Source organism: Hoplias malabaricus, chromosome 3 (genome assembly GCF_029633855.1).
Source record: "Hoplias malabaricus isolate fHopMal1 chromosome 3, fHopMal1.hap1, whole genome shotgun sequence".
Classification (NCBI taxonomy): Eukaryota; Metazoa; Chordata; class Actinopteri; order Characiformes; family Erythrinidae; genus Hoplias; species Hoplias malabaricus.
The window spans coordinates 60,183,042-60,206,970 of NC_089802.1; the positions used below are offsets into that span (position 1 = coordinate 60,183,042).

At 37.8% G+C, this 23,929-nt stretch overlaps 1 protein-coding gene across 3 annotated transcripts in view; it reads right to left on the reverse strand.

Moving 5' to 3' along the window:
• Positions 1-2,249: 2,249 nt before the first annotated feature.
• inpp5d (inositol polyphosphate-5-phosphatase D) overlaps positions 2,250-23,929 on the reverse strand; it is a 33,292-nt gene continuing 11,612 nt past the window's right edge. For 2 of the 3 annotated variants that reach the window (XM_066665181.1, XM_066665183.1), the window contains 23 exons: positions 23,121-23,261; positions 22,906-22,996; positions 22,015-22,092; positions 21,676-21,753; positions 20,777-20,900; positions 19,897-20,003; positions 17,194-17,296; positions 16,813-17,009; positions 15,440-15,557; positions 15,241-15,337; positions 14,995-15,133; positions 12,865-12,973; positions 12,119-12,207; positions 11,616-11,697; positions 11,438-11,527; positions 9,624-9,734; positions 9,422-9,501; positions 9,195-9,282; positions 8,594-8,740; positions 7,638-7,698; positions 7,249-7,422; positions 5,681-6,162; positions 2,250-4,667 (listed from right to left, as the gene is read on the reverse strand). In XM_066665181.1, the coding sequence (XP_066521278.1) occupies positions 4,621-4,667; positions 5,681-6,162; positions 7,249-7,422; positions 7,638-7,698; positions 8,594-8,740; positions 9,195-9,282; positions 9,422-9,501; positions 9,624-9,734; positions 11,438-11,527; positions 11,616-11,697; positions 12,119-12,207; positions 12,865-12,973; positions 14,995-15,133; positions 15,241-15,337; positions 15,440-15,557; positions 16,813-17,009; positions 17,194-17,296; positions 19,897-20,003; positions 20,777-20,900; positions 21,676-21,753; positions 22,015-22,092; positions 22,906-22,996; positions 23,121-23,261 (2,833 nt within the window). In that variant the 3' untranslated portion in view covers positions 2,250-4,620. The remainder of the gene's footprint in view (positions 4,668-5,680; positions 6,163-7,248; positions 7,423-7,637; positions 7,699-8,593; positions 8,741-9,194; positions 9,283-9,421; positions 9,502-9,623; positions 9,735-11,437; positions 11,528-11,615; positions 11,698-12,118; positions 12,208-12,864; positions 12,974-14,994; positions 15,134-15,240; positions 15,338-15,439; positions 15,558-16,812; positions 17,010-17,193; positions 17,297-19,896; positions 20,004-20,776; positions 20,901-21,675; positions 21,754-22,014; positions 22,093-22,905; positions 22,997-23,120; positions 23,262-23,929) is intronic. The other variant, XM_066665182.1, reaches the window with a different exon arrangement.

Genomic DNA, 23,929 nt, shown 5'->3' on the forward strand with positions numbered 1-23,929 from the left:
CCTCCGCCACTTGGCTACGCCGAGAAATTCTGTCCATAAAAATTGTGAACAGAACCGGTGACAACGGGCAGCCCTGACGGAGTCCAACTCCGACTGGAAACCAGTCGGACTTACTGCCAGCCATACGAACCAGACTCCTGCTCTGTTTGTACAGGGACTGGATAGCTCGTAACAAAGAGCCCAGTACCCCATACTCCCTGAGCACCCCCCACAGAATACCCCGAGGACACCTCAGTCTGCCAGTCCAGAGGCAGTGCCCCCGATGTCCACGCGATGTTGCAAAGACATGTCAACCAGGACAGCCCCACAACATCCAGAGCCTTGAGGAACCCGGGGTGAACCTCATCCACCCCCGGGGCCCTACCGCCAAGGAGTTTCCCTACCACCTTGGCCACTTCAGCCCCAGTGATAGACGAGCCCCCCCCGGGGTCCCCAAGCTCTGCTTCCTCTGCGGAAGACGTGCTGGTGGGATTGAGAAGATCCTTGAAGTATTCCTTCCACCGTCTGGTGACGTCCCCAGTCGAGGTCAACAGTTCCCCACCCCCACCATATACAGTGTTGGTGGAAAACTGCTTTCCCCTCCTGAGTCGCCTGACGGTTTGCCAGAAACTTCTCGGAGCCGACCGAAAGTCGTTTTCCATGTTCTCACCGAACTCCTCCCACACCCGAGTTTTTGCCTCAGCGACTGTCGAGGCTGCGAGCCGCTTGGCTCCTCGGTACCTGTCGGCTGCCTCCGGAGTCCCCTGAGCCAACCAGGCTCGATAGGACTCTTTCTTCAGCTTGACAACCCCCCTCACCCGGAGTGTCCACCACTGAGTGCGGGGATTGCCACCCCGACAGGCACCGACAACCTTGCAGCCACAGCTCCGTTCAGCCGCCTCAACAATGGAGGTCAGGAACATGGCCCACTCGGACTCAATGTCACCAGCCTCCCCCGGGATGCAGTCGAAGATCTTTCTGACAGGTTCCTCTGCCAAACATTCCCAGCAAACCCTCAGCACACGTTTGGGCCTGCCAGGTCTGTCTGGCATCCTCCCCCGCCATCTGATCCAACACACCACAAGGTGGTGATCAGTTGACAGCTCAGCACCTCTCTTCACCCGAGTGTCCAGAACATATGGCCGCAGGTCAGATGATACGACTATAAAATCGATCATCGAAATGCGGCCTAGGGTGTCCTGATGCCAGGTGTACTTGTGGACACCCTTATGTTCGAACATGGTGTTCGTAATGGACAAACTGTGACGAGCACAGAAATCCAATAACTGAACCCCACTCGGGTTCAGATCAGCGGGGCCGTTCCTCCCAATCACGCCCCTCCAGGTCTCACTGTCATTACCCACGTGAGCGTTGAAGTCCCCCAGCAGAACAATGGAGTCCCAAGAATGAGTGTTCTCCAGCACTCCCTCTAGGGTCCCCAAGAAGGCATGGTACTCTGAACTGCTGTTCGGTGCATAAGCACAAACAACAGTCAGAGCCCTTTCCCCAACTCGAAGGCGCAGGGAAATTACCCTCTCGTCCACTGGGGTAAACCCCAACGTACAGGCGCTAAGCCGGGGGGCTATGAGTAAGCCCACACCTGCCTTACGCCTCTCACCCTGGGCAACTCCAGAGTGAAAGAGCATCCAGCCCCTCTCGAGGAGATTGGTTCCAGAGCCCAGACTGTGTGTCGAGGTGAGCCCAACTATATCTAGTCGGTACCTCTCAACCTCGCGCACCAGCTCAGGCTCTTTTCCCACCAGAGAGGTTACGTTCCATGTTCCAAAAAAAAGTTAATGTTCTTGAACACAATCAATGGATCTTTCAATGGTGTACCTTAATCTCAAACATTGATGTAAAACAGGTGACTCTTTCCTAATATGTTTCTAAAGAATACCATACACATACTCCTTAGACTATTTATATAAAAAATGCTAAAATAACTTTCATGTGACTTTCACTTGGAACGTTTCCGACTAACATTAGGAGAGCTTTTACATAACTTTAGCCAAAGATGTGGGAACATTCCCTGTTAGCTGGGAAAGAGTCTGGGTTGTATGACAATATCTTAAAAAGTTACAATTATAATCCTAGCTTTTACATGCCAATAGCAAATTATATCTGCACACCTGGAAAATATTTTTGAGGTTTTATTTGTTTTTAGAGGTTTGTCAGAGCCAAGAACTGTACAATGGCCTAATCATACAAAGAAAAACACTGCACTTCACTAATTTAAATCAACCATCCCATTTTATTTATTTCTATTACACTTGTATTATTTAATGACACATATTAATTATAGCTGAACTACCACAGGAAAAATTATAAAATTCAAACAGCACCAAGTCTTAAATTCTCCTATATTTGAACTCTTGATATTTTTGATGAAACGAATGGAAACTATTACAATTCAAATGGTTAAATGTAAAGCGTATTAATTCAGAAATTAATATTACACACCACATCATATTAGGGAACTATTTTTTACCTTTATGTTTGTCACAAACATAAAATATTTTCAACATATTGAAAATACAACAAAAATACTTGATTGATGTGTGAAACATATGCTCCTATGGTTTTTAATTTCAAGTCTTTATATGTGTAAACAATTCTTTTTGCTAGGGTGTTTTATTTGTACAGAGATCAAAGATGTAACATTTACTGAAGTTGACCATGCTCTGACAGAAACAATTATTCACAGATTTGAATCGCTTCCATGTAGAGGAAAAGGTGTTTAAGATTATTAACTTTTTTTTTTCATTGAGTACACTAAGAAAGAGTCATATATTGCTCATTTAAAAGAAAACCATGTTATGATGCTGTGGACATTTATGGTCATTTGACTTAGATTTCTCCAGTAATCTGCAGGGTAAGATAAGCCTTTGACATACCGGGCAATCTTTACTAATGAAATAAAATATACCTCAATGTATTTTCTCCAGTATCAGTATATGCTTAGATATTTTTAGGATCCATAGTGAATCATAATAGTGTAACCCTTAAATTTTTCTGTATTTTGTCCCCAGTGTTTTAATATTAGCAATTCCACCTACTGCTGCCAGTGAAACATCTTTGAGTGCTCAGCACGTTTGGAGAACACTAAGTGCTAAATTCTGTTATGTAAACTTACAGATACTTGCATTGCACTAGGGTGGTCATCCTACCCACTCTTGCTCTCCCAATAATATTGTTAAAATTAATTTTTGTAATTTAAACCTTTTCCCATGGGGATTCATGCATATTTGTTTCATGTAAAACCATTTGTCTGCAGCTACGCAGCCCTCATATGCCACAAGCTGTGATGCACTGCATATTGGCATCTTTTTAATCACAGCCAGCACATAACAATTTGGCACTTGTAAAAGTAGTTTGGAATGTTAATTTTATACATTTTTACTGCTTCCAACAACTTGCTGCCCAGTGTATCCCATCTGTACACAGGTGTAAATGTTATTTCACTTCACCTGTCAGATGTTTTAATCTTCAAGCTGAGAGCTGAATATTTGTATTGGAATATTCTGCAATTATGTTCCCTAATTAAAAGCACTGAAGATGCACCAGTGAAGGTACAACACCGGTGACATTAGGGGTACCCACCTGTTTAATATCTTTTTTGAGAATGTAAACATAAATTTTGAGAGATGTAAAATATCAGCCAAATGTCTCTAATAATAAACTCAACATTAATAAACTTGCTTTGTGGCGTTAATTGTATGTGTGTGTGTGTGTGTGCAATGGCTGAAGTTTGTATGATTATCAGCAGGACGCAAGAACAAGAGAAATCCAATCACACTGTGGATTATAGACAAAGACATATCTGAGAGAAGTTTTAATGCAAAGTTTACACAAGAGGTAAGTGATAAGGTGTTGATCACAACTGGTCTAAACTGGAGGTTTGCTTTATTAAAGAAGAAATAAACAAGTGGCCATTGTCTTATAAAATTTTAAAGTTCTTTGATGGATCATGGCTTGGCTATATTGTGTGAGAAAATTTTTTTTAAATGGATCCTGTATATTATATCTTTTGTTCACAACTGTGCAATGTTCTTTAGAGAACCCAAGAAATTCTTCTGTGGCATTGTTCCTAATAGCTCTATTTTTGGGACATTACGACTTAAAAAAATTCCAAAATGAATTAAAATGGTTGAATATAATTCTTGACTTGGTTCAACTTAATGAATTATTCTTCCCATATGCTCATCTTCAGCACAGCCTCAGGACAATTACAGCATCTAACATTAGGGTCCAAATGGCAGTTTTGTGTACTTTGTAAGAAACAGAATGAGTCAGTGATGATCAGTCATCTACATCAGTAATCAATGAAAAATATCATGAGATTCCTACGTCTGTGCTTTCTCTGAACTGAAACTGTGTCTTTACACAAGTGTTGCTTATCATTAAGCCCCATATCACAACATCCTCAGAAACAAAAGTTGCTAAACTGTATGTGCTGTACATTCACAATATATTCACTCTGAAATTATAGAAAAATAGAGTTTGTGCAAGATTGGGGAAATATCAGATAATATCTCTAGCTTCCAACGTGTTTGTCTTTCATCTGAAACAATGTCATATTTCCAGCTGTAGAACAGTAGGCTTCAGACATAAAAGACTTCTAGAAATGAGAAACATAGAAAATCATTTGAGGGGCCGATTCTTTGGAGGTGGTGGTGTCTCATGATGCACTGCAAACAGAGAAAAAAAAAATTATTATATTGTATAATTGTTTAAAGTATTCTATAAGTTAGCGGTTATATGTCTCAACTTGTACACAGCTATATACAAAACGCCTTATACAGGACATGTATTGTTCAATTTTAGATTTATCATTATTAACTCTTACAAATTATTCAGTAAAAACTAAGGAACTAATACCTAAATGTTATAGTTAAGAGAATGAAGAATTAAAAATACATTTTCTTGCATTTTAAGGGGTTAAGTTTATCGTTGCTGTGGATCAAAATATTCTGTACATAAAAAAAGGTGCTAAAGTACTAGTGCTGTCCAAAATTGCAATCTTCTGAGTAAAATATAAGTGTCATGTTTTTTAAATGTATATTATGTTTTTAAAATAAAACACTATATTTTGCTACTAATACATATAACTGAACTTTGAGCAGTCCTGCTTTAGCAGAAACACATTTGCATCATCTTAGAATTGTTCAGTTCTTAGGAGTGTCATTTTTTTTACGAATCAAATGTTTGTGTGTGAAGGGGTTTTAAAAAAAGAAGGAAGGTTGAATTAGTAAACAACATTAATCTCATGTTCATGAGATTTAAGTTAAAAAATTTAAAATTCAAATAGGGGTTTTAAAAATCAATAGTTTTTCCTAAACTGATTTTATTTTATTTTTTTTAACTTGAAAATGATTTTGACACTTCACAATTCTAGATGTTGATCAAAACTCCTTTTCACATTATACACATTATACTAACACAAGCTTCCTTCAAAATGCTAAGATAAGCATATTTGGAAGAAAATACTAATTGTCATTTATATTATGTCAGCTAACAGATGCCAGGTGCTGGCTAACATTGCCTGGGGAGTGATAGGAGAGTGTGGCCTGTATATACATCACCAGACTTTAAATTAGTAATTTGTCTCCCAGTGATAGGGACAATGATAAAACATTTGAGCCAATGGGTCAATTTTGGCACTTAGGTTTTTGAGAATATTGCTCCATCAATGATAGAGTACCATCTTTAGGCAGCATCTGGCTGGGTCTGATGGGTGGCCGTATCTTGGATGGTAACTCTGAGCTGTCTCTGTAATCTCTAGGCTTGGACTGGGGCTGGAGTTGAGGCTGGGGGTCCTGTGGCTGACCAGGGCGTGATTTCATGGGCAGGGGTGGCTTGCCTGACAGTATCATGCCCCCCTCTGAGCGAGAGGGCACCACTGGTTTTTTGGTGATTGACAAAGTTTGCAGAATGCTGTTGCCGGTGGAGGAGGTGGGGGTGAGGTTGGTGGGAGGTGAGGGATTCTGCGACTTGCTATCAGAGCAGGTGAAGGAGCGGTTGCGAGGCATAGGCACAGGGGGATCTGAGGGTTTGGGGAATGCAGATGTATCTGGGGGAGGCAGGTGGTCTTTCCAGATTTCCTGATCCTTCCCACTTCTTGACTTTCCCATTGAGCCATAGAGAGGATTGTCAAACATCTCTGCTGGCTGGCCATCCTCCGTTCTATAAAAAGAAAAAGAAAGAGATCAATTTAAGCTCTGTATGGGGAAGGTCTATTATCTTGAAAGTTCTGCAAGAAAATTTCAGAATATATATTCTTACATAAACATGCAATTTGTCAGGAAATTTGGAACACAGTTTCTATTTATTTGTTGATTGCAACATATAGGAATATACACAATTAATTCAACCTAATATAATGCAAATTAACATGCCACCAATAAAATTTTGTACATGTCACATTATATGTTTTCTATTCCACTAATAAAGAGTACTAATGCATTAAAATGTGTTCTTGGTAGTGGAGGACGTTCACTTACATTTTCACTTAAAGAATCAACATTAAAAATAATAAAATCAAAATCCTGAACCACATCACAAAGTATCTGACATGGACACTTAACACCCTGCTCAGCAGAGGTTTTTCTTCTTGAGGGAGCTTAAAATGTCAAACTGCCCTCTCACCTCTTAGTGAATTTGTTTAAGAGCTAGTGTGGTAAACCAGCGGCACAGGAACTGGAGAGACTTGGCCCTGATAGTAAAGTCTGCGCAGAAGATTGTGCAAACCAAGCTCCCCAATCTGGTCACAGTTTATGCTAGTCACCTACAAAAGAGTGCTAGCAATACTATAAAGGGCTCAACCCACACTGGTCACAAAATCATTCAGACTCCCCCTCCAATCAAGTGAAAGGCACAAGATTATTAGGACATGCACTAATAGAACATCATCTACCCTAGAACTGTAGCCACAATTACACCCCTCCCACAGACACACTACCTGCTGCGCCACCATGCCGCCTGCTATTACTAGTTCTACTACTACTAATAATAATAATTCTGAATATGCCATGTCTTTAAATCAAATGTATAATATTTTTTAGGGGAATATAAACATATTAAAGGAAATCAGGTACAATACAAACCTTAAACATACATAATACAGAGGCACAAACAACAAAAGAGAGTAAATCAACAAATGAATATAAAGGACAAAACATAGAGTCTAATTTACGTGCAATTTTTACTTTCATGAGATATTAGAGCCTACTATAGCCACTTTAGTCTAAGAGTATGCTTGTGTTTACTTACGAAGGACTGGAGGCCTTGGCTGTTGGGCTGAACACAGAATGGTCATATCCAGACTTTTTTGGGGAGACGTTGCCCGTTCCCATGTCTTTAGCACGAGACGATGCACTGCTGCCCTTGAAGCTAACACCCATGTAGCTAGGGTTACTGATATCACTGGGAAGCACGAGAGAAAACCTGTTAATTGTATAAAAATCATTATTTGTTATAGAATGGAGTAAAGATATGCAACCAATTTAAACATACCTGATTAAATATTCTGTTAACATTTACACACAACTTCAGTTCACAATTTGTTCACAAAGTTTAGTTTACTGATCATATGCAAGTCTTGCATATGACTGTATACTGAATGATGTGTGTAGTAATTTCAAAATAAAGAAAAGCCTCACTTGCTGCTGAGTTCAGATTTGCATTTACTGCCCCCTGAGTCATCACCAACCTTAATGAAGTCTGCAGAGAGGAAAAAACACACATGGTCAAATCTGAAATGGTCTTTTTTTCATTTTACTAATTCTGTTGACTTCTCCTGTTTAGACTCTTCTCTTGATTTGGAACTCTCTGTAGTTGAGAATGTAAAAGGGAACCATGGAGGAGTGATCCAGAAAAATGTTTCTATTGACAGCACACATCAGGGGGTCAAATAAAAATGATGGTTGGATATACAATATATGGCCAAAGGTCACCTGCTTCAAATATCATAGACAAGATTTGCTACAATAAAAACGCTATAAAAAATTTGCCAACTTAATGCAATTATGTTTTGCAAATAGAATCAAACAAAGTCACGATCCAGGGAAGCCAAACTTTTATGAAGGACTAAAAAATTTGAAGCATTGTTCTCTACAATAGGATACCTTTGAGGAAAGAAACAGAGTAAGTCTATCTATAATCAACATTCATTCATTCTTTGTAACTGCTTTTCCAGTTCAGGGGCAGAAGGCAGGAACACACCCTGGAGGAGGCGCCAGTCCTTCACAGGGCAACACACACACTTTAGAGTCACCAAACCACCTACCAACATGTGTTTTTGGACCGTGGTAGGAAACCCACATGGACACGGGGAGAGCACATCAAACTCCTCACAGACAGTCACCTGGAGCAGGACATGAACCCACAACCTCCAGGTCCCTGGAGCTGTGTGACTGCATCACTACCTACTGCTCCACCGTGCCGCCCTATATAATCAAAATGTGTAATGAATATTAAGCTTCATTCATATCACACCATCCTTTTTACTCCTCTTCTTTTCGAGGGTCCTAAAATTATTAGACATGCATTACATAGACCCAGTGGTGGGAATCCTGACTGATACCATGATTGTGGAGGCATATGCTGGCTGACTCACCATACAGTTTCTCTGTCTGTTTGCCCTCTGAGGTTATCAGCTGTATTCCTCCAGTAAGAGAACCTGTGCGTTCTCCATGATGCGTGAGTATGACATCAAACTCTGTGTAGGTGTGCTCTGCAGAGCGTAGAGCCACACATGTCTCACCTGTACACATCACAAAACAAGTGAACAAACATGCAGTCTTGGAACATAAGGTATGCAAATATTTAGGTGCCCCTAGTCAAATTGCATTCTTTGTTGATTTTGCTAAGTAAAAATAAGTACACATCCTCATGTTCAGGATTTAACATATAGGAAAGAAATGAACCATAAAATAAGTTTGGGTGCCTGGCACAGCTTGGTTTCTTTTTTTGTTTTTCCCCAAGATTTGTAAATTCAACAAATGGGAACTGGTACAATGTTTTGTAAATAATACAGCATTTAGGTGGGCACCCTGTAAAAAAAAATAGTCAAATACTATCATTAGGGATTTACATAAGGTTATAATGGCGACTGTACATCATTTAAACTTCAAAGCAAAGAAGCAGGTAAATGCAGTTCAAGAAGTTCATGTATAGCAAACAACAACATTGTCTATCTGTACTGCAAATACACCCACCATAGGATTCATCACTATCTGTAGATTTTATGCTGATGAGGATGTGCTGATCTAGTAGGTATTCTGGATCTGAAATGATGGGAGTGAGCTGTGGAGGAAAGAAAAAACCCAGAAATAACTGATTTACTTTGTTTCACCCAGGGAAACACAAAACATTTTGTTGATTCACATGACAGTAAAGCTTGCAGTGCATTTACACCCCCAATATGCAACAAGCATCAGATTACCTCTGCTTGTGTCCCGAATCGAACTTTTATGAAACCCTCTACACACTCTTGATTCTCTCCGTCAGGTCCCTTAACAAATTCTGTCATTTTAAATAATAAGAATTAAAACTGATAACAGCACAAAAACAAACATTTATACTGAAAAGTTCATTTCAAAGTTTACTGCTGTTCATTAAAGTAAAGTAAAAAGGAGTGGCCTTACTTTCCAAGCACCTTGAGTGGTACTCGATGAAGAACTTGGTCTTGGATTTAGTCATGAGAGTAGCAACACAATTCATGAATTTGATGGCACCTTTAGAGTCCTTTGTAAGATCTAAAGTAAAAAAGAATTTAGTTCTATTTTAAGCAGTAGCGACAACTACAAGGTAAAAGCCCTTTGTACACTCATTGTACACTGAACGATTACTGGATTATGAACGCCTACCCGGCATCTACACCCATTTTCCATTTTATCAGCTCCTCTGACCATACAGCAGCACTTTGTAGTTCTGCAATGGCAGATCCTAGTCCATTTGTTTCTTTGCATACTTTCTTATTCGCATTTCACCCTGCTCTTCAATGGTCAGGTCCCCCAGAGGAACACAACAGAGCAGGTATGATTTTGGTGGTGGATCATCCTCAATGCTGCAGTGACACTGATGTGGTGGTGATGTGTTTGTGTGTTGCGCTGGTAAAACTGGATCAGACACAGCAATGGTGCTTGAGTTTTTAAACACTGCATCCACTCACTGTCTACCTTGTTAAACACCTACCTTGTTGGCCCACCTTGTAGATGCACAGTCAGAGAGAGTAGCTCATCTGTTACTGCACATTTTGAGGTGGTCATCTTTAAGTACTTCATCAGTGGACACTGAACTCTGTTTGCAGGATATTTTTGTTGGTGGATAATTCTCAATCCAGTATTAAAAACTGAGGGGTTTAAAAATCTTGAGCAGCATTTTTGTGTTTGATCCACTTATATCAGCACAACAAACACCAACACACCACCACATCATTGTCACTGTAGTGCTGAGACTGATTCACCAGCCAAATCATACCTCCTTTGGGGTTTTTTGAGCATTGAAGAATGGGGGGAATAGGGACAAGAAAGTATGTAGAAAAAAGTGAACTACTGTCTATAATTGTAGATTATGTCAGTGGAGACCTGTATGGACAGTGGAGCTTATAAAATAGACAGTGAGTGTAGAAACAAGATTATTCAGTGATTATTCAGTGTAATTGGCCTGTTGAACAAGTTGTAAATGGGCAAGAGATGTCTAATTCACTCCAGATTCCCATATATAGAGCAATCTGATTGCTTACAAAAGACAACTAATAAAAGAGATATAAAGGTCTTTTTCCATATTTAATGAAGTTAGGAATGATTAGAGTTTTAAGGTTGTTTTATAACTACGGAACAGTAACAAAAGAGCCTTTAGATCCATGAAAACTATCAGTAAGTAATGATAGAAACTATAGTCATTCAATGGCTGAGGCTTGCATGTTAGTGCAACATATAACAAAACACAGAAAGCATATGCTTACTGAGAAAATTGCAGAGCATACACCCCATAAAACTTATATACAGATGTGTGATATGGTTAGATAAGTCATATATGGTAGAAATGCATATGTGGCATATGTTAAAGGAACAGTGCAGATGAATGATTGACCCTAACAGTGAGAGTGTCCAGTGATTGCTCTGCTGTGTGGGGTGTTTTGCTGGCATGGTTTTGGCTCACTTTCTTTCAGAATAGAGGAGACCATTAGAGTGATTTTCCGTATCAGGACCTTAATCCAATGATGAAATATATCTATTGTAAGAGTAGAATGATTATGACTGCTTCCATAAGGCATGAGAGGTCACATATTAGGTAACTAGATCTCAATATTTTTGGACATGAATTAGAAAATGTTCTCCACATTTTACACCATACTTGGAAAAAGATGTGTACTCACATGTTGTTTTTAGAAGTATGGGGTAGAAACTTTCCCAAGAGTAATGACATAAATGTAACAGGCAGAAATATATCTTACCATTTTTGGAGACAAACTGTGAAGTCACACCAACATCAAATGTAGCAAATACAGGTGAGTGGTCACTTGTCATGATGTCATTAGTACATCCTGGTAAGGTTCAAAAGAATTTGCACTGAACAACAGTCCATGAGTTAGGTTATTAAATATAATGTTGCATAATCTAAAATCTACTCACCGTAGGAGTGACAGGCCACATGTACCATGGGATAAGATTTACGCAGCACACGGTCACACCATGATGGCAAGTTGTATTTGGTCTGTTAGTATAGCAAAGAAAATGCAATATGAAGGAAACTAAGCTGGTATGGTATTTCACAAATACAGTAGTGTGTAAAACTAAAATCTGCAGAGATATTACATTCCACACTGTGTTTTCTGCTCATAGTCTAGAATCCGCAAAAGTTGAAGTCTCTGGGATCTGGGATGATAAATACGTTGTTCTGAGAACACTGGTAGCTTCCTGTAAGGCTTCATTTTCTATCTAGCAGCCAGCAGTAGGAAGCAGAACTTAATGCCAGCTGTTAGCCAGTGACCACAGGTTGAGAAAGCTGCCACATGCAAACTGGTAACAGCTACAAATTGGTTATTGGCAGCTGCTGGAGCCACTCAAGGACATTGTCCCCATTAATTAAAAAAACATACAAAATAAACATGAAAACAATAAGTAACTTAATGTACCCCAGTTGCTTTGGCTTTGGTGTAGGCATATTTTTCACGGGTGTCTCTCTCAAAGCGATACGTTGGGGGGAATGTGATCTCTTCTTCTTCTATAATGGTTAAAGAGAATGGAAAATGAAATGTGTGATTTAATTTAATCTAAATGTATGATTTCTTTTAGTTCAACTCAAAACAGACAAAACAATCAGATTCCACATGAGTAATATTATAGATGTACAGGCTGATATAGGCATTTGTTAATTTCGTGTCACTTTGAAAATTAACCTACACAGGCCTGTATCAGCCTGTACATCTATAATTTTACTCATGTGGAAATAGTCTGATTTGTAAGTTTTTGTTTGACCTAAAAAATAAAATAATTCATTTCAGGACACAATTATCACTGTGGTATTTTCTGCAATTTTTGTCCACAATTTATATTTATTTATATAAAAAATAAAACTTTTTATGACAGATCACATTTTTGTTATGTTACTAAATTTGGCATCTAAACATTAATTGAGAGTTTACAAGAAGTGAACAGCATTGATAATTTTGTTATTTTCAGCAGTTTGTGCTATAGTCGCTCTTCTGTGGGCATAAATCAGATGTACATTTATTTATATTAATGTGTGAATTATGCACACATTAGTATTACGTAAGCAGATTATGCATGACATTGTTTAATTACATGAGAGGATTGTGAAGATTGTGTGTTGTACAGTGCAATGTGTGCTGAGGTCAGCAAGGTAAAAGCAGACTCTGACCATAGTCCAGGAAGATCTTCCCTGAGCCCTTCTCTATGTTCAGCTGGTCTCTGCTCAGCAGTTCCTGATACTGCTGCTGTTTGATTTTCACCACAATGTTCTCTGCTTCCTGGAAAAAGTCAACAACAATGCAAAAAGGCAGTGTGTCTTCCTGTATGCTGATGTCAGAGGCTAACTGAATGGGGAACTGCTTAGAGTTTCACACACCAGTCAGACACTTCACTCCCTCTAATATTTCTGTTAAAACCAGAGAGCCTCCACAGGAAATAAAAGTTCACTTTAAATACTGCAGTGACCAAAAATGTCTTACTTATTCAATTTTATTTATTTATATGTATGTACAAGCTTACCTAGACAAAATGAAGATAATAATATCAAGCAACTTTGTCACTAATGTATTCTTATTTAAACTCAAACAGAAATAAGAGGAGTGGGTGAGTATGTGGTAACATTAACATTATGAAACTGATGTGTGAATATGTAGCAGATAAACTATGATGTACATGTGAAAATGCCTTCTAATGTCAAGAGTAGTCATGAGTGATTATAAAGTACCTGTATATAGAAACTATAAGCATTTGAAACCCAACAGAAACCCATTTAATATGATTAGCTCCCCCATATACAGCTATTGTAAAAGAGTAATAAGCAAACACAGGATGGCAAATGACATCATAATGAATTAATTTTATATTAAAGTCACTTCAGATCATTTGCTCTCATGGAAGTCTGAGTATGTCTGCAGATGAGGTGCTGCTGGAGAACAGTCCACCTGCCAACAGTGTCATGTGTCCATTGATTAAGGACTAATGAATGACCAACACAAACTGTGCAGCAACAGATGATCTACAAGATGACCATCTACAACATGAACCATTGAACATCTACAATGTGAACCAATTTACATCTACAAGGTGTATCATTCAGATGCTTTCATCAAATGGTTTGCTTAGCAGTATTAAAGCAAATGTGGGAATAAGGAGTGGTTTAGCCTGATGCACAGCACAGGAAATAGTATCATTGTGGTGGTAATCTGCTGAGTAAAACTTTTTTTATAGATTTCTCCACTAAACACTGCCATGTCATGATAATTTTGTGATTATGTGTCAAAAAAGGAAAATTTAATTAAATCACTGCAACATAGAGTTATATATATATATATATAATATCTATTATATATAGAAATGTTATTTGGGACAAACATAGGCCAACTTTCATGAGCTACACTTTCATGAACACAGCATGTGTTCATTGCGCCAAACGTAGACCAAATATCGATATTTGGGTCACAACATACCTGACATCCAGCCCAAATAAGGTGGACCTGTGACTGAGTTAAGGCAACCCGTCCCACCCTGAGTCAACGCCATTCACTACCAAATGTGAGAATGGCAGATGTAGGCCACATGTGTGCATAAAATGTATTGCAATCTGTGTACATGCTTGGCAACAATAGTCTTATAAGCAAACCACTATGCTTTTTTATTTATGAAATGTTCATTATTATTATTACTAATAGCTTACTTTTTTATATATCAAATTTGATAGTGATAAAATCAGAGTATCAATAATGGTGTTATATAGGAGACAGGTCACTGGCTGAAAAATAAATGTTCGGGTTTATAACAAAATTATATTGAATGTTTTCAAATAAAGTAAGATTTCCAGCATTAATGAATGGCTTGATGATAAAATGAAAAAAAAAAAAACATTAAAAAACTAAATAAATAATCACAAAAAAACTGTTGTGAAGAAGCAGAAAAAAGCATGAAAAAATTTACCATAATTTGAGCCAAATGCTAATTATTTTTGTCAGGTTTTACCCCGGATTCCAAATATATTTTTGAAATGTTATTGTGGCATTTACTGTCAGGTGGATAAGTCTCTCCTTATTCAGAAACATAGTAGTCAGTCTTGTGTGATTGAAAATATCTGGGGCATTGCCAAAAATCTGACTAGTTTACTGTAAGGACTCTGGTAACACACAGCCTCTTATCCATTACTCCTTTATTAGGCCTTACTTTCCCACTGATTATTCCAGTCAGGGTAAAGTGTCACCTTTTCCAGATGTCCTGCTACTTTTTTAAAATGACATTCATATGCAAGAAGACAAAATTCCACATTTCTTACCCCTGATGGTAAATCTACCCGGTAATTCAGATCCCCAAGCCAGAAGAGGTGTGTGAAGCGATGTGTAATATCAAATGGATTCAATTTTTTATCTCCCAGGTTCAGAAATCGCAGAATACTGATGTAGTTCTGATTCCGTCTAGCAAAAGCAGAAAGATTGCTTCAGAAATCCTATAATATAGCATTCAAATACGTTCAGTTTGTTCATTAAATATGAAAATGTTACTGTGACTGACTACACCTTACCTAAACTTTTTTTCACTCCCTGAGGTCAAGTGGCTGTTGACAAACCCAAATGAGGTGTCATTAAACATAAAGGATACTCCTACTGCTCCTTTGTTTCCTGAGAGAACAAACATAAACAAGCATGCTTGATTTGCTCTACTGTTGTATTAAATTCGGCTGGCTGCTCCGTAGTCTGTATTTTGGATGGAGACCTACTGACCTAGAGCATTAGCTATTCCAGTCTTAACACTGTCCGAAAAGATGTGCGAGATACGATTCTCGTGTTCTGGTTTGGCAAGAACAATGATTCTTATATTCCACAGTGTCTGAGAGGCTACCTGTAGAGGAAAAAGCAAAATGAAAATTCTAAATTCTTATATAAATTATTAGTAAAAGAATATACTGAAAGTCTGAAGGCTCAAAAGTGGTTTAAACAGCCTTTCAATTTTTTTAAATAAACTACCATATTTTCTTCTTAAAGTTGTTTTCTGGAAAAAATTCACCATTTTGAATTTGATGCCAGAAACAGGTTCCAAAACATGTGACAGGGGAGTGCTTATTGCTGTGTGGTCTCACCTCTTTTTTAACTACACTCTGTAAGTGTTTGAAATTTAAGGTGACCATTTGCTGTAGCTTTTAAAGTGAACTGTTTCCCCATTCTTGCTTGTAAGAGAATTTCAGCTGCTCAACTACTCATGGTTATAATGATTCTTATTTCATAATGCACCAGCTGTTTTTCAAGGAGAGATGGGTCTGAACTAGTTTAGTACCTGGCCTCTTTTAACAGCCATACTGTTATAATTCATGCAAAATGTGGACTGGCTTTGACCGGAACCTGTTTATATATGGTTTCTTCTTTGCATTTATGAGTTTTAACGTACATTGTGGATGCATCGACACACTGTGTTTACACATGATTTTGGGAAGTTTTTTACACTACAGAAACATGTCTATTTTTAATTCAGTGCCACCTGAAAGCCTGAGGACCACAGGCATACAACACTGGTTTTGGGCCTAGTCCCTTGCATTTATAGCTTTCTCCAGATTCTCTAAATCTTGTAATTATATTATGTACCTCCAATGATGAAATCTCCAATTTCTTTAAACTTTTTAGTTAAGAAACAGGGCTTTGGAGTTGCTTCACTATTTGCTCACACAATCTTTGATGGTGAATCCCTCCCCATCTTTACTCCAGAAAAACTCTCCTGAAAGATGCTCTTTTTAAAATCATTTGACTGAACTGTTGCCAATGAACCTAACTCAATGTTTGTAGCATTACACACATTTAACTTCATTTTGTTATTCCAGCATTGAGATTTTTGCTGGCATCAAATCCAAAATTAGCATATATTTAAAAAAAAAAAACAATACAATTCCTCAGTTTTTAAATATTGTTTTTGTTCCATTTTCAATTAAATCAATGTGGAATGGCCAAAAATGAGTGAATTGCTGTTAGATTACTACCAAGTGCCAACAGAAACTAGCACTATGTAAGAGATGCTTTATATCTGTTTACAGTTCAAACTGAAGCCCTAGGTCTTTTCACTCTAATTCGTTACATAAAGCAGTCGATATAACAAACACTGTACATACCGGTTTAAAGCTAATATTGGTGATGTCCCTGAGGGCACCCCTCACTGTATCCATCCATTCTTTCTCTCCTAGTGGGTCCTCCTGTGTTCCAATAACATAGATGTCGTGAGGGATGTAATTAGCTGTGTCATCGCGGGTCTTCCCTTGTCCTTTGGACTGAAGCCATGATGAAATATTGTGGGGTGGGTTGGCATTACCTGTGCACAGAGGAAAAATAGCCCGTTCCGTTTATAATCAGTGCACTGACTCAGCAAAGGTATAATCTTTATATGAATTTATATGAATCCAGTTAAAGCTGTTGAAACTACAGTTTATTGTGAAGAAAGGAGTTTTCTTATGAAAAATGTGGCCGTTTGAGTCAAGTTATGATAAGGGTCTTACCCATGTTCCACGTGCCAACAAATATGCTGATCATATCTGGCTCCGGTTTGCCTGAGTGTTTGTTTTTCATTTGCTGAAGTAATTGACAGAAGCCTTCCCTCTTCTGAAAATGTACAAATACACACACACACACACACATTAAATTTGATATAATATGTGAGTTAAATTTTAAATACAAGAGGGCAAAAGTGCCATTTGACCCTTTTGATTTTACCCTAACATTTCAAATGCTAAATATCATCTTTTGTTGGAAAGCAAATAAACCTTTTGTTAAATATTTATACATTTATGACTAGCAGGCTGCTCATCCAGTCAAAAGGTTTCTTCCCATTAGGCAATGGAAGAAATAATAATAATAAACATGCACTGAGTGTGGCATAGTTGCTAAATTAGCCAGAATTATTAGACAAACAGATGTGTTAACAGCACAAACAGAACTGTGCTGTTGTTATTTCATCATTAAAGCAGGTAAAGATTTGTATTAAACTCCATGAGATCTCCATTCATAGCTCAGTGGCAAAAGTGGTAGCAAACTCACTTGCATGCTGGCAAAACCTTGAATCAGTGTATTTACTAACCTTAACAATAATTAATATTACAAAAAACATCAGTGAGATAAGCCTGGCCGCTTTCTAATGTAGACAAATAAGGCACAGCTAATTGCAATAAACATTACAAAAACCAACACCACCCAAATCCCACCACCACCTAGTCCACAACTCCAGTGAGATCAACTCCACAACGTCACTTCCTTTCAAACATCCACTCCACAACCACACCACCTTCTACCCTACAATCCCTCTGACCCACATCCCCAATCCGCTACAATTTCAAGTGTTGCATATTAACTATTTTTCATATTCCCATTTACAGGGACACAATCTCAGCATCTACCATAAATTAATGATAATTTGAAGTTGTATGTAGAAACACAAACATAAATCAAATTAAAGAGCACAAAGAATTAACGTATCAAAATTATTGAAGCTGGAATATATACTCTTCCAATGGGTCCTGGGTGTTATCCTTATCAGATGCCCAAACTACTTCAACTCACTACTCTCAACATGAAAGAGCAGCGAATCTACTCAGAGTTGCTTCCTAATCACTGAGCTCCTCATCTGATCACGGAGAGTATGTCCAATAATCCATCGGAAAAAGCTCATTTCGGCCACTTGTATCTGCATTACACAGAGCTCATGACAACAGGTGGGGGTAGGTATGTAGACTCACAATCCCTTTTCCTATCACTCATGAAGAAGACCCCCAGATGCTTGAACTCCTTCAATCGGGGTAAGTTCTCATCTCTCTACCTGAAGCGAGCAGGCCATTTGTTTCCAGGAGAAAACTGTGGCCTCAGACTTGGAGGTGCTGATCTGCATACCGACCAATTCACATTCAGCTGCAAACCTCTTAAGTGTATGCTGTGCAAAGAAGCTAGAAGAACAACATCATCCGCAAATAGCAGAGATGCCACCTCCTGAGCCCCTCAACGTAAGCACTCTTGTCCTAGGCTACGCCTCACTACCCTGTCTATGAATATCAAGAACAGAAGTGGAGACCAGGAACAGCCCTGACAGAGTCCAACAAACACACTGAACAAGTTTGATTCACTGCTGAGGATGAGAACACAACTCAAACTCTGAGGGTTCAAGGACCGTACTTGCCTGAACGGCCCCACATACAGTACTGTGCAGAAGTCTTAGGCATCTAAGACAATTATATAAGTTTAAACAAATGCCTTCTCAGTAAGCGTGGTGCTTGCATAAAATTATATATAATCACAGTACAAATAAATAATAATATAAAATAAATAAGATTTTATTTTTCAATAAAGTGGTAGGTTTGAGTGAGTTTGAAGAAAACTAGGTATTGGTGATAACCTCAAATAATACGGACTGCCATGAGGAGAGATTTGGAAAAAGTTACTGGAATAATATTACTTGGTTTTATTCTAATGTTGGGCATTATTTGTTGTTTGTTTTTAAGCAAATAAACACTGACTGCTCAGATAAATAGCTTTTTAAATCTGATCATCTCTGGTGCCTAAAATATTTGCACTGTACTCCTGAAGCACCTCTTACAAAATATCTCAGTCCATAGTTTCATGGCCAGTAAAATTGATTTATTTCCAAGAAAAAAATTCATTCAGTATGTGCGGATCTAACATTAATTTAATTCCAGCCTCTATCTGTAAAGCCCCCTGCAGCTTATGTTTATGACATAAGAAACCCCTCGTGTGAATCTTTCTGAGACACACAGTGCAGTTTAACAGCAAAAACGCACAGATAGTGTGTTGACCAATTTTATCCCTGTTAACACAGCTTCTTCCCCCATAAAAAATACCACACAGCCACATTAACAAAATTTTAAAAAACTTAATTTTAACAGAACAGATATTTAATGAACTCATTCAAATTATATTCTCCATAATGTGTCATAAAAGGTTACTGGAAGACCTTGTGTAAAAGATGAATTCTTGTCGTCCTCTAACCTCTATCTCAAATGCTACCATTCATCTGAAGGGTCAGCTGCTTTCAATATAATAAAGCCAATCTTTGGAAAGTAAATTTGCAGATTGATAGCACAAATGTTACAAAACAATACCAGAAATGTATAAGATAGCAGCATAACCAAATGGAGGCAGCTTGGTGCAATGGTTTCAATTTACATTCGTCGCTTTTAAAAGTAGCATAAGTTCACCTTTGTGTCATTGAAGACAAACTCTTTGCGCTGAGTCTTCTCCTTTTCTGTCTCCACCACAACCTCTACTTTGGTGTGCATTTTTTGGGCCTTCACCAACTGCAAAACTGTAAATGATTCCACCATTAGTCACTGCTTCTGAGTAAGTAAATTTATGTTAATTCTCAGAATATCTTTAAATATATCTGTGTCTGTTGATTGTATACAGCTTATTAAGACAAGGGAAAAAACCTGGTTATTTTTTGGAAGGGCTTTTTTTTTTATCATAAAAACAACAACAATTCAAAAGGAACCCAAACCATGTTATGTCAATAACAATAGCAAATATATTTAGTCACACTAAGGTTACAAAATGTAAAAAATAGGAATGAGAATAAGGTAACTGTATACCGCTGCTGATTTCCAATAACTTATGTATATCTGCCAATGCAGATGTATTAGCATTCACAAATGCACAGATGGCACATTCACCTTAATAATATAAAAACATTTATTTGTAGAGGGTAACAAATATAGTGAGATTAGTCAATGCAACATTTAATATTACTCCCCCAACTCTCTCTATGTATATATACACTGAGTGACTGGGTGAGTGTATGATGATTTGCGATGCCCTGTACACTCTCACTCTCACACTTTTTGTAGAGCTAATCAACCTACCAACATGTTTTTGGACTGTTGAACCACAGCAGTCAGAGTAATCCCATGGAGACACATGGACAGCAACCAAACACTGATAGTGACGCTAGGCAATGATTAAACTTAAGACATTTGGGAGTGCTCCTAGATGAGATGCTACCCCGATAAAGACGTTAGATTTTCCCTAATAAAAAAATAATGGTTTTCTGCCTTAAAAAATCGATACATTTTTGAGACTGACTTTTGTTGTGCACAAAGTATTTGTCCTCAGGGCCATCTTTGGACTTCTTGAAGTAAACTTTCCCACCCTCCACATCCACTTTCAGGAACATTTTGGTTGAAATGCCAAGAGACTCTAACTTCACCTGCACAGAAATGATCAGAAAACACAAAGCATAAGCATGACTCTGGGTAGGAAACCTTCTATAATGTGCATAACCACTCAGTGTTTTGCGCATAGTTAAAAATGACTCCTAGATTTGCATGAGGGTTCGGGGAAAAAAACCTACTACATGTGGAATATATACATGTTTTCACTGCAATACACACCTCTCAATGTTTATGTTAACATTTATAAATAATATATAATATATAAATAACAAATACTTATGGACAGATATATTTGGCCACAAGCTCAGCCATTTCTTCTGAAATGCTCCTTTTTGCTGTTGTAACATCTACCCTTCTGGGAAGGTTATATGTTAGATGTTGGAAAATTTCTGCAAAGACCCGATTTCACTCAGCTGAGTTCAGGTCAGTTCTGATTCACAAAAGCTACTGAATGTTGGTCCATCATGCCAGAGAACAGTTTCCCTGATTACACAGCATAAAACTAGAGTGATATGAAAAGAATTTATACCCCTCTAGCCAACATTTGTATTAGGTATGGTAACCTGAGACTCGTGCAGTTTCAACAAATTATTCCTATTAATTTCATGCTTTTCTGTGGAAATGCAATCTGTGAGTGCACAAGGGGGTGCGCCTTAAATTATCACAGATCTCTAATTACAAGAAGTGTCTACAGACTTTTGGATGTATACTCTATATATTTGTGTATGAATATGTATTTAAAAGCGGCAACATTTGTACTGTGTGGGGACAACACTTCAAAATGTTTTCTATAAATGATGTGCCTCTTACCTCAAAGGTTACGGGTGGAATATTGGACTTCCTGTGGCCTCCATCATAACCAACAAATTCAAATACTGTATTCTTAGTCTGCAAATAAAAGCAAATATATTTAAGTTTTTTAAGTTTGTTGTTCCAAATAATATGAATCCATGAACACTCAAGAATCCTTTTAGAAAAAAAGTCTAAATACAATTTTTATAACGTAATTCAAGTAATAATTAGTATAAATTACTGCCACCACCCACAAAAAGTAATCATTCACTCATTCATTGTCTGTAAGTACTTATCCAGTTCAAGGTCGCAATAAGGATATTTAATGAGAAGATATGAGTTTTACTGAAGTCATACCTTGTCCTCTATTGAATATATAAGCTTGGTGAGTTGCTCCAGCCTACAAGCCACAGACTCTTTGGAATCAACAGACAGCTAAAACAAACAAAACATAATCCAAACATTATAATTTATCTCATATTCTATTCTATTCTATTCAAATATTATACTAAATATTATAATGTTCTTTATTTTCTTTTCGACTCTTTAAGTGCAGAAATGGGGCACACTTCGCCGCGCGCACCTTCTGTGCTTACATCATTTTCAGCCGAGCTCCGCTCCACATATGTGTTTTACTGGAGCCTCAAACTTTCTGTGTCACACGACTTTCTGCTCTCTATTTTACAAAACTGAAAGTCCCCACTTCTGTCCGTATAATGACACAAATACACCTGTATACACACCTGACTCAGCCAGACTTGAAAAAATGAAAAAGAAGTATTTTTACATGATGTCTGGATCCCAGCGATGCTCTGATCGTTTATCAAGTCTATATTACTCCTGGTTGATAAAGTGTGATACTTGCTTTTAGTAACCATAGAAAACATTAAAAAAAAAAAAAAAACATAGTTAAAAGGTAAACTCAGTTTCTGTCAGGGTCATGAGTTTTCTGGTGTATACACATTGTGTGGTTTGGTACGAACAGAAAATAACAGGTTTCAACAATAATAAACTGTCAAGAAATTACAAAAAGATTATTTTATTACTTTTGCTTAGGGCCAAATCTTGAATGGAGAGAAATCTGTCCAAAAAGGCATTTGTTATCTTCTATCATCTTGTTAAAAAGTATCTGTTTATTAAATTTCTGTAGCATAGCTGCAGGGTTTTAGAAGCATTTGTGCTGCCAACCTGCCCCATGTGTCCTCTTTTTTGAAAACTCAAATAAGGTCACCCTAGGTTATCACTGACCTGTCCCCTGAGTCTTCCTCCTCCTGGAGACTGTGGTTGTTCTACAAGTTTCTGTATCGCCTCCAGAGTTGGAACTGTACGAGAAATCTCACTAGAAAACATAAGATGTTAATATAATGATATATGATGTGGGATAAGATATAACATTATGAAATAGGCTTATATCTTTGTTAGATGTGACACGCTGTACTGAAATATCTCTCAGGTGATTTTACCTGTTGAGGCTCTTGCAGATGGCCATTATTAATTTCTTCAAATTGGGAAGGGCAGTGTTTCCGTTCTGAACTTGATCAGCATCCAGACCCACTGCTGAGCAGAAGTAATCTTGGATTGCTTTTTGATGCTCTTCACATAGGCTACAAGACATCAAACAGTTTAGTCATTATACTAATCGTTAGAGAGATTGCAGAATTGCAGTAAACCAGGGAACTGTGTTATTTTGGTCACATGTTTTGTACATTTTAAAGGGCCAATTTCATGAAAAAAAAAAACACTCCAGAGTGAATAGAGTCCATACAGTTTAGACAGCAAAAACATAAACACCCCCTAGTCAAATTAAATTTAAATAAAGCATCTTTCTATATTTTATTTTAAAGCTCCCAACAATATGTTAAATTCAAGGAACTAGATTGTGCTGGTGTATTAAAATCTGCAGCAGTAGAGAATACATGACAAAGCAAACAAAAAAACACAAAACAAAAAATGTAGACATTGCATTAGACTGTGTATGGAAATTAAGCTACACAAACAGTCCACTGTCAATGCAGTGTTTCTATCATCTCATGACCGATAGTGCATACACATGTATGTGCTTTTCCAGCTGATATATATTTAGAAATCCCTATGCAAACTAAAGTTGTAAGCCATATTTTAGCATTTTCGAATGAGGCAGAAAGCAGGAAAGCCATACAAAATAGCTTCATTACTTTCAGTGCAATACCTGTGTTTGTATAGCATAATACCCTGTGCAGCCAACAACAAATTCCAATGGTTATAGTTTTAACCCAGCCAAGGAAAGCCCCAA